Here is a 10730-nt window from a genome sequence, read left to right as displayed (position 1 = left end):
TTCGGCGCCCATCGAGGGCAACATGGCGCTTTCCCCCCCCTCCTCCTTGCGGAAAGGCGACGCAGGGGCGTATGTAAAAAAGCCGAGTCTGTCCCTGATCGCCCTCTCGCCCTGTGCAGAGGCTCGGGGGTTGCTCTCGCAAACCCGGCTCCGGCCGAACTGTTGACAGCGTCAACATACCAACCCGAGAACTTGGGACCCGACCGTACACCCAGGCTACGGCCAGCTCGCATGAGGGAACGACCAGACCAGCCGAAGCATTACGCGAGGCATTAAGACCTCGAAGGAGTGAAACCACTCCTCCGAGGCCTCGGGAGCTACACCCGGCGGGTGCGCTCGCGCGCACCCACCGGAACAAAACGCAACTGAGAAAGGCTCGTCCCCTTGCAAAAAAGTGCGACGAAAGCCTCCAAGCGAGTGCTAACACTCCCTTCGAGGCTCGGGGGCTACTGTCGGGGACCATAATTAGGGGTACCCTCAAGGCTCCTAATTCTCAGCTGGTAACCCCCATCAGCATAAAGCTGCAAAGGCCTGATGGGAGCGATTAAGTCAGGGATCAGTCCATTCGAGGGACTCGATCACGCCTCGCCCGAGCCTAGCCTCGGACAAGGGCAGCCGACCCCGGAGGATTTCCGTCTCGCCCGAGGCCCCCCTCCAGCGGCGAACATATTTCCGGCTCGCCCGAGGCCCTGTCTTCGCCAAGAAGCAACCCTAACCAAATCGCCGCACCGACCGACCAAACCGCAGGAGCATTTAATGCAAAGGTGGCCTGACACCTTTATCCTGACGCGCGCCCCCCAGCCGGCAGAGCCGAAGTGACCGCCGTCACTTCGCCGCTCCACTGACCGGCGTGACAGAAGGACAGCGCCGCCTGCGCCACTCCGACTGCGGTGCCACTTGACAGAGTGAGACTGACAGGCAGTCAGGCCCTGCTGAAGGCACCATAGGAAACTCCGCTTCGCCCGACCCAGGGCTCGGACTCGGGCTAAGTCCCGGAAGACGGCAAACTCCGCTCCGCCCGACCCAGGGCTCGGACTCGGGCTAAGTCCCGGAAGATGGCGAACTCCGCTCCGCCCGACCCAGGGCTCGGACTCGGGCTAAGTCCCGGAAGACGGCGAACTCCGCTCCGCCCGACCCAGGGCTCGGACTCGGGCTAAGTCCCGGAAGACGGCGAACTCCGCTCCGCCCGACCTAGGGCTCGGACACGGGTTAAGTCCTGGAAGACGGCGAACTCCGCTCCGCCCGACCTAGGGCTCGGACTCGGGCTAAGTCCCGGAAGACGGCGAACTCCGCTCCGCCCGACCCAGGGCTCGGACTCGGGCTAAGTCCCGGAAGACGGCGAACTCCGCTCCGCCCGACCCAGGGCTCGGACTTGGGCTAAGCCCCAGAAGACGGCGAACTCCGCTCTGCCCGACCCCAGGGCTCGGACTCCGCCCTGGCCTCAGCCGGCGGCCTCCGCCTCGCCCGACCCAGGGGCTCGGACTCGACCTCAGCCACGGAAGACAGACTCGACCTCAGCTTCGGAGGAGCTTCCACATCGCCCAACCTAGGACGCAGACCGGCCACGTCAACAGGAGGCGCCATCATCACCCTACCCCGAGCTGACTCGGGCCGCAGGGAACAAGATCGGCGTCCCATCTGGCTCGCTCCACCAGACAGGCAATGATGGCGCCCCGCATACTCTGTGACGACGGCGGCTCTCAGCCCCCTTACGGAAGCAAGAGGACGTCAGCAAGGACTCAACCGCTCCGACAGCTGTCCCTCCGCCAGGCTCCATCGCTCCTCCGACGGCCACGACATCACACCAGCTGGGTGCCAAAATCTCTCCGGCTGCCACAACGGCATGTACTTAGGGCGCTAGCTCTCCTCCGCTAGACACGTAGCACTCTGCTACACCCCCCCATTGTACACCTGGATCCTCTCCTTACGCCTATAAAAGGAAGGACCAGGGCCCTCTTAGAGAAGGTTGGCCGCGCGGGGACGAGGACGAGACGGGCGCTCGCTTGAAGCCGCTCGCTCCCTCTCCCGCGTGGACGCTTGTAACCCCCCTACTGCAAGCGCACCCGACCTGGGCGCGGGACGAACACGAAGGCCGCGGGATTCCCACCTCTCTCACGCCGGTCTCCGGCCGCCTCGCTTTTCCCCCCTTCGCGCTCGCCCTTGCGCTCGACCCATCTGGACTGGGGCACGCGGCGACATTCACTCGTCGGCTCAGGGACCCCCCGGTCTCGGAACGCCGACATTATTGTTTCTTAATGTTTCTTATTTAATTACGGATAAGTTGGTGGCATGGACCTTTAGATCATGAGAGATGTATTTTTCTTTTAGTGGATTAATGTTCTCAACAAGTTTAACTCAAGATACCTCCTTTTCAACAACTTATGCAGGAAGTAACCACACGAACACTTTTGGGGAGTGGGTTCCACCTCGCCTAAACCTTCCACTAACGATGAATGAGGAGAAGATCAAATCCATCAATGAATGTCTTGAGGACCCCCAATATGATTGTGATCCAATTGTCCTTGCACCTATGGGTTTTTGGATCACATATACCATCTAGAAGGGAGAACATACAGTTTTAACTAAAATCAAAGACACCAGACAAATTTATAAAACCACGAGAGAATTAAATCTTCTAGCCTAAGTCGAGCTAAAATGGGTTTGCAACCTAAGGTAAGATGAATCAGGAGCTCTATAAATGTAATGCATAAGAACAATTACAACAATAAATTGAACAAGGGAAAAATTCATCAAAGGAGAGACAAAAAATATCTTGTGATATCATGACTAAATGGTCATTCCTAATCCATGTTGAGGTGGAGTCAATGAGTTCCAATCACTCCTAATTTGGATAAAAAAACCTCTCCAAATCTTGATTCTATTAGAATTGTTTTCACCACTCTAGCAAGGCAAGCACAACAACCTCTTACAACTCCACAGGGGCCTCTTAACAATCTTCTTAAAGAGCTTCACAGGGTATCACAACCAAGCTTACAGAAGGCGCCAACCTTCAAGACTAACAAGCCAAAGACCTTACATGATGATCTTTCTAGTGTCTTAAAGCTCACGGAATTGATGCGGTGCACTAGATTTTCTCAATCTCACTAGAGGTCAACCCCAAGTGAATGTGAGTGTGAAAAAGGTATTGGAAGGCTCAAGAATGAGTGTTGCAAAAGCTCGGGTTTAGGTGCAACATACATAAGCATCCACTCTTTAGACTATCTCTAGCAATTTACTCATTATTATTCTCATATTCAAACTTCACTCTGCAAATAATACAGTATACAACCTAAACATTTGGGTAACGAGTGACTGTTGGACACGGTCTTATAGTCCCACTTCCTACAACCATTTTTACAGTATTTTTCTCGAGAAAACTAACCTCATGAATGGGACATTGCACTGGTGATGGGCTCGTTTGTTTGGATTAGAAGCCAGAGTGCACACGCAAGCGGACCAACGGACCCTATTTGTGCACTGATCTCGCCATTTTGAACGGACCAAAGGGCGTATTTAGAAGCCATCCCAAAAGGTTATGAAAGGTTGCACTGGAGTTCGTTTGTTTGGCGTTCTATAACCACATTCGATCAGTGTCAGCTTACAGAAGAAATCGAACAGAATACAACAGAACCAGCATGCCCAGGGAGATCATACAAATAAAACGATGACAAAAACCCATAGACGACCTTACCACATATAACAACACCTTCAGATTGGACACATGGGATTAAAGCTGTTCAGAATGCTAAAAATCATTGTAGTAGTAGTAGAAACCGTACGCATTAAATTCAAGAGAACATGCCGACAAACAATTGCAATTTCCACCAGGAACATAAAAAAAACTGCAATCCAGGCTTACTAAATCCCAAAGCAGATATAGTATGGGTCACACGGCAAGTTCGACAAACATTGAACAAAATTAACAGAATTACATCCAAGACAACAAGGGCTTCAGCGCAGCCTCCTGGCCTCCCTCTCAGACTCGAGCAGGGTCAGGATGTCACCCTCACGAACAGGGCCCTTGACGTTCCTCATGATGAGACGGTTCTGGTCATCCAAGAACTTCACTCTGACCTGGGTCACCTGACCCCTGGAGCCGGTCCTGCCCATCACCTTTACCACAACAGCAAGCTTCACTTGGGTGTCCATGCTGCATTGACAGAAAGCATTTATAAGTTATCAAGGTGAATCATTTGCTTTGTTCGCATGGTTCATTTCAACTGCACTGTCACATGATTTGGTACTATTGGAGATCCGTGAACAAAACTGAAACAAATTAACAGCTTAGAAGCAAAACATAAACACAACACGGCCAATTTGGTATCCAGCACATGGTGTTTGTAGTATGAAAGAGAGGTTAACGTAATGCATGCTCTGGCACAATTCGTGCCTATCACTATCACCTTGCATTCAATAGGTTCTCAATGAATGTTTGCTGGCGCACAAATCCAAATTATCAATACTAACTTGCGTTTAAGCGGTTCAAAACGAATGGTTTGCTGTGGCACAATTCCAAAATGATCATATCAGCTTGCATTTTGAGAGATTCCGCGACTGTTAAGCAAAGGTCAAGCAATTTCCTTGAGACACAGATCAAAAGATAAGTTTTCTTCGCGATGCTTCTACCTATCCTCACTAAAGACTTGAAGGTTGTACAACAAAATAGGATCATAGCAAAAATCGAGCATCCCACACGACCACCAGATCATAGTCGCACAGCATCCAACATATTAAATGAAGTAATCCAGTGATATTATGGCCAAAACATCAATATTTAATTCCACATCATTTTAAATACATATTATTCTAGAACTAAGCTAACAAACATGCCATCTTCACGATGTTTAAACAGACTAACATACAGATTAACTTCATTCACGGAGGACATCAAAACCAAAAAAAGCCCTTAAAGATTGTACCACAGATTCTCTACGAATCACATCAATAAAGAAGACGAACACACGACAGCATAAAATTCATAGTCACACAGCATCCAACATGCACAACAAAAAAAAAATACAGTGATAGTAGTGTCATCCATCGCATAATATGTGGAACCAGAACAAGTGCCTAAGACCAGAGGTTTCAGAACGCTCCCAGATGAATCACGACAGGCAAACAGAAAACTCGTACAATAACAAACAAATAAAGAAACGCGCGACGCATTATAACATCTACAGCTAAGAGTTGCACCTCTCGCTTCTCGCGGGGACGGAGGCCGACGAGCTCTCGGTGACGCGAAGCGAACTGGGACGGCGGCGGTCGAGTCGAGAACACTGAGCAGGAAGGAAACCCTAGGATCGCGTTGCTTCGTTTTATAGTAAGAGAAGGCGGCGGTCGAGTCGAGACCGCCGTGGACCCGCGGGTTGGGCTAGACCACCCGCATGTTGGAAGTGGGTGTATTCTTTTCCAATAGTGGGCCGGGCTGAGCGTTGAAGCGTTGATGACGGCCCATTATAGCAATCAAAAGACTGGGCAGTGGGCACAACACAAAAACTGGGAGTTCTTAGAGATTGTAACACTACGCTCGCGTGACGTCGCTGGAATGGTACTCGGCACGAAGACCGGCACGAAGACCACGCTGTTTTGGTATTGGCAAGACTTTTTTGTTGGTGTTCTAGCCCTACGCCTGTCTTAAGCCAGTTCGTTGTGAGTTGTAAGGTTCGTCCCCTTCCGGTTTTGCCCATCTTGTAAAACTCACTTCTTTCCTTTGCTAATTAGCCTCTGTGCCAACAAGCCTCAGCCATGAGGGCCAGGCGGTGGGCATGGACAGTGAGTACCGGTGCCGGTGCCGGTGCCGGTAGGGATGACAACGGGTTTAAAACTCGTGGGTACAGAGATTACAAACTCGTACCCGCGACGGATAGCTTATCTTACCCAAATCCGCTACCCGTGGATTTATGACATCCGTGGGCACAGTACCCACAAGTTGTCATTATATATATATATAGTATTTAGAGCCATGGGCTCTGTATAACTATTGGAAGCACCGACCACCCACCGACCAGGTGCGCAGACCGCACCAGACCCTTTTTGGCTTATTATACCAAACAGCTTTACGACAAATTATAATACGAGTTATGCTGATGTGTGTAACAATTTATGTAAATCTATGGGCCAACGCGTAGATTTCGTCCCGCATATTACGTGCATAGTGCTCACGATCCCACCCACGCGCTCGCAGTTATCCAGTCCCATGCCGCCACTATAAAAACACCCCCACGCCGCTGAAAGGGAATTAGGCTTACACCTAGTTCCTAAATAATTTTGGTGGTTGAATTGCCCAACACAAATATTGGACTGACTAGTTTGCTCTAGTGTATAAGTTATACAGGTGCAAAAGGTTCACATCTAGCCAATAAAAAGACCAAGTGTTGGATTCAATAAAGGAGCAAAGGGGCAACCGAGGGCACCCCTGGTCTGGCGCACCGGACTGTCCGGTGCGCCACCGGACAGTAAACAGTACCTGTCCGGTGCACCAGGGGACTCAGACTCCAACTCTTCACTCTCGGGAATTCTCGGAAGCCGGCACGCTATAATTCACCGGACTGTCCGGTGTGCACCGGACATGTCCGGTGCTCCAAGGAAGCTCGGCCTCCTGAACTCGCCAGCCTCGGGTTCGCGCGGCAGCCGCTCCGCTAAAATTCACCGGACTGTCCGGTGTGCACCGGACTGTCCGGTGTGCCAGCGGAGCAACGGCTCTCTGCGGCGCCAACGGCTCCCTGCGCAGCATTAAATGCGCGCGCAGCGCGCGCAGATGTCAGGGCTGCCCATACTGGTGCACCGGACATCAAACAGTGCATGTCCGGTGTGCACCGGACACCCAGGCGGGCCCACAAGTCAGAAGCTCCAACGGCTAGAATCCAACGGCAGTGATGACGTGGCAGGGGCACCGGACTGTCCGGTGTGCACCGGACTGTCCGGTGCGCCATCGAACAGAAGCCTCCAGCCAACGGTCAAGTTTGGTGGTTGGGGCTATAAATATCCCAACCACCCCACATTCATTGCCATCCAAGTTTTCCACTTCTCAACCACTTACAAGAGCTAGGGATTCAATTCTAGACACACCCAAAGAGATCAAATCCTCTCCAATTCCACACAAACCCTAAGTGACTAGTGAGAGTGATTTGCCGTGTTCATTTGAGCTCTTGCGCTTGGATCGCATTCTTTCTTTCTCTTTTGCTCTTGTGATCAACACTCAATTGTAACCGAGGCAAGAGGCACCGATTGTGTGGTGGCCCTTGCGGGGAAGTTTTGTTCCCGGTTGATTGAGAAGAAGGGAAGCTCACTCGGTCCGAGGGACCGTTTGAGAGAGGGAAGGGTTGAAAGAGACCCGGCCTTTGTGGCCTCCTCAACGGGGAGTAGGTTTGCAAGAACCGAACCTCGGTAAAACAAATCCGCGTGTCACTCTCCTTATTTGCTTGCGATTTGTTTTGCCCCCTCTCTCGCGGACTCGTTTATATTTCTAACGCTAACCCGGCTTGTAGTTGTGTTTATATTTGTAAATTTCAGTTTCGCCCTATTCACCCCCCTCTAGGCGACTATCAATTGGTATCAGAGCCCGGTGCTTCATTAGAGCCTAACCGCTCGAAGTGATGTCGGGAGATCACGCCAAGAAGGAGATGGAGACCGGCGAAAAGCCCACTACAAGCTACGGGAGCACTTCATCGGAAGAGTCCCGCACCAAAAGGAGGGAGAAGAAGAAGAGCTCCTCCAACAAAGGGAAGGAGAAGAAATCTTCTTCTCACCACAAAGAGAAGAAGGAAAAATCTTCTTCCCACAAGCTGCATCGGAAAGGTGACAAGCACAAGAGGATGAGGAAGGTGGTCTACTACGAGACCGACACTTCATCAACATCGACCTCCGACTCCGATGCGCCCTCCGTCACTTCTAAGCGCCAAGAGCGCAAGAAGTATAGTAAGATCCCCCTACGCTACCCTCGCATTTCCAAACATACACCTTTACTTTCCGTCCCATTAGGCAAACCACCAACTTTTGATGGTGAAGATTACGCTAGGTGGAGCGATTTAATGCGATTTCATCTAACCTCGCTCCACAAAAGCATATGGGATGTTGTTGAGTTTGGCGCGCAGGTACCATCCGTAGGGGATGAGGACTATGATGAGGATGAGGTGGCCCAAATCGAGCACTTCAACTCTCAAGCAACAACAATACTCCTCGCCTCTCTAAGTAAAGAGGAGTATAACAAAGTACAAGGGTTGAAGAACGCCAAGGAGATTTGGGATGTACTCAAAACCGCGCACGAGGGAGATGAGCTCACCAAGATCACCAAGCGGGAAACGATCGAGGGGGAGCTCGGTCGGTTCCGGCTTCTCAAAGGGGAGGAGCCACAACATATGTACAACCGGCTCAAGACTTTGGTGAACCAAGTGCGCAACCTCGGGAGCAAGAAGTGGGATGACCACGAAGTGGTAAATGTTATTTTAAGATCTCTCATTTTTCTAAATCCCACTCAAGTTCAATTGATTCGTGGTAATCCTAGATACACTAAAATGACCCCCGAGGAAGTTATCGGGCATTTTGTAAGTTTTGAGTGCATGATAGAAGGCTCGAGGAAAATCAACGAGCTTGGCGACCCATCCGAAGCCCAACCCGTTGCATTCAAGGCAACGGAGGAGAAGAAGGAGGAGTCTACACCAAGTAGACAACCAATAGACGCCTCCAAGCTCGACAATGAGGAAATGGCGCTCGTCATCAAGAGCTTCCGCCAAATCCTCAAGCAAAGGAGGGGGAAGGACTACAAGTCCCGCTCCAAGAAGGTTTGCTACAAGTGTGGTAAGCCCGGTCATTTTATTGCTAAATGTCCTATATCTAGTGACAGTGACCGAGGTGACGACAAGAAGGGGAGACGAAAGGAAAAGAAGAGGTATTACAAGAAGAAGGGCGGCGATGCCCATATTTGTCGCGAGTGGGACTCCGACGAGAGCTCAAGCGAATCCTCCGACGACGAGGACGCCGCCAACATCGCCGTCACCAAGGGACTCCTCTTCCCCAACGTCGGCCACAAGTGCCTCATGGCAAAGGACGGCAAAAAGAAGAAGGTTAAATCCAACTCCTCCACTAAATATGAATCGTCTAGTGATGATAATGCTAGTGATGAGGAGGATAATTTGCGTATTCTCTTTGCCAATCTTAACATGGAGCAAAAAGAAAAACTAAATGAATTGATTAGTGCTATTCATGAAAAGGATGACCTTTTGGATTCCCAAGAGGATTATCTAATTAAAGAAAACAAGAAACATGTTAAGGTTAAAAAGGCTTATGCTCTAGAAGTAGAAAAATGTGAAAAATTATCTAGTGAGCTAAGCACTTGTCGTGAGATGATTGACAACCTTAGAAATGAAAATGCTATTTTAAATGCTAAGGTTGATTCACATGTTTGTAATGTTTCAATTCCCAATCTTAGAGATGATAACGTTGACTTGCTTGCTAAGATTGATGAATTAAATGCATCTCTTGCTAGCCTTAGATTAGAGAATGAAAATTTAATTGCTAAGGCTAAAAAATTTTGAGGTTTGCAATGCTACTATTTCCGACCTTAGAACTAAGAATGAAATGTTGCATGCTAAGGTTGTAGAACTTAAATCTTGCAAACCCTCTACATCTAATATTGAGCATATTTCTATTTGCACTAGATGTAGAGATATTGATGTTAATGCTATTCTTGATCATATGGCCTTAATTAAACAACAAAATGATCATATAGCAAAATTAGATGCTAAAATTGCCGAGCATAACTTAGAAAATGAAAAATTTAAATTTGCTAGAAGTATGCTCTATAATGGGAGACGCCCTGGCATCAAGGATGGCATTGGCTTCCAAAGGGGAGACAATGTCAAACTTAATGCCCCTCCTAAAAATTTGTCTAACTTTGTTAAGGGCAAAGCTCCCATGCCTCAGGATAACGAGGGTTACATTTTGTACCCTGCCGGTTATCCCGAGAGCAAAATTAGGAAAACTCATTCTAGGAAGTCTCACTCTGGCCCCAATCATGCTTTTATGTATAAGGGTGAGACATCTAGCTCTAGGCAACCAACCCGTGCCAAGTTGCCTAGAAAGAAAATTTCTAATGCATCAAATGAACATAGCATTTCATTTAAGACTTTTGATGCTTCTTATGTTTTGACTAACAAATCCGGCAAGGTCGTTGCCAAGTTTGTTGGGGGCAAGCACAAGGGTTCCAAGACTTGTGTTTGGGTACCCAAAGTTCTTGTTTCTAATGCCAAAGGACCCAAAACCGTTTGGGTACCTAAAGTCAAGAACTAAAATTGTTTTGTAGGTTTATGCATCCGGGGGCTCAAGTTGGATACTCGACAGCGGGTGCACAAACCACATGACCGGGGAGAAAAAGATGTTCTCCTCATATGAGAAAAACCAAGATCCCCAACGAGCTATCACATTCGGGGATGGAAATCAAGGGTTGGTCAAAGGTTTGGGTAAAATTGCTATTTCACCTGACCATTCCATTTCCAATGTTTTTCTTGTTGATTCATTAGATTACAACTTGCTTTCTGTTTCCCAATTATGTCAAATGGGCTACAACTGTCTTTTTACTGATATAGGTGTCACTGTCTTTAGAAGAAGTGATGATTCAATAGCATTTAAGGGTGTGTTAGAGGGTCAGCTATACTTAGTGGATTTTAATAGAGCTGAACTCGACACATGCTTAATTGCTAAGACTAACATGGGTTGGCTCTGGCATCGCCGAC

General features: G+C 49.1%; 1 protein-coding gene across 1 annotated transcript; it reads right to left on the bottom strand.

Annotated features, from left to right (window-relative positions):
• Positions 1 to 3764: 3764 nt before the first annotated feature.
• On the bottom strand, positions 3765 to 5290 carry LOC100280891 (40S ribosomal protein S28). The gene is made up of 2 exons (NM_001153811.2): positions 5194 to 5290; positions 3765 to 4150 (listed from the first exon to the last, which is right to left on the bottom strand). Exon 2 carries the CDS (start codon positions 4147 to 4149, stop codon positions 3952 to 3954), a length of 198 nt encoding a protein of 65 aa, NP_001147283.1. The 5' UTR covers position 4150; positions 5194 to 5290; the 3' UTR covers positions 3765 to 3951.
• Positions 5291 to 10730: the final 5440 nt, after the last annotated feature.

This window comes from Zea mays, chromosome 9 (genome assembly GCF_902167145.1).
Source record: "Zea mays cultivar B73 chromosome 9, Zm-B73-REFERENCE-NAM-5.0, whole genome shotgun sequence".
Classification (NCBI taxonomy): domain Eukaryota; kingdom Viridiplantae; phylum Streptophyta; class Magnoliopsida; order Poales; family Poaceae; genus Zea; species Zea mays.
The sequence above is the reverse complement of the archived record's forward strand: the minus strand, read 5'-3'. Positions and strand labels throughout refer to the sequence as shown.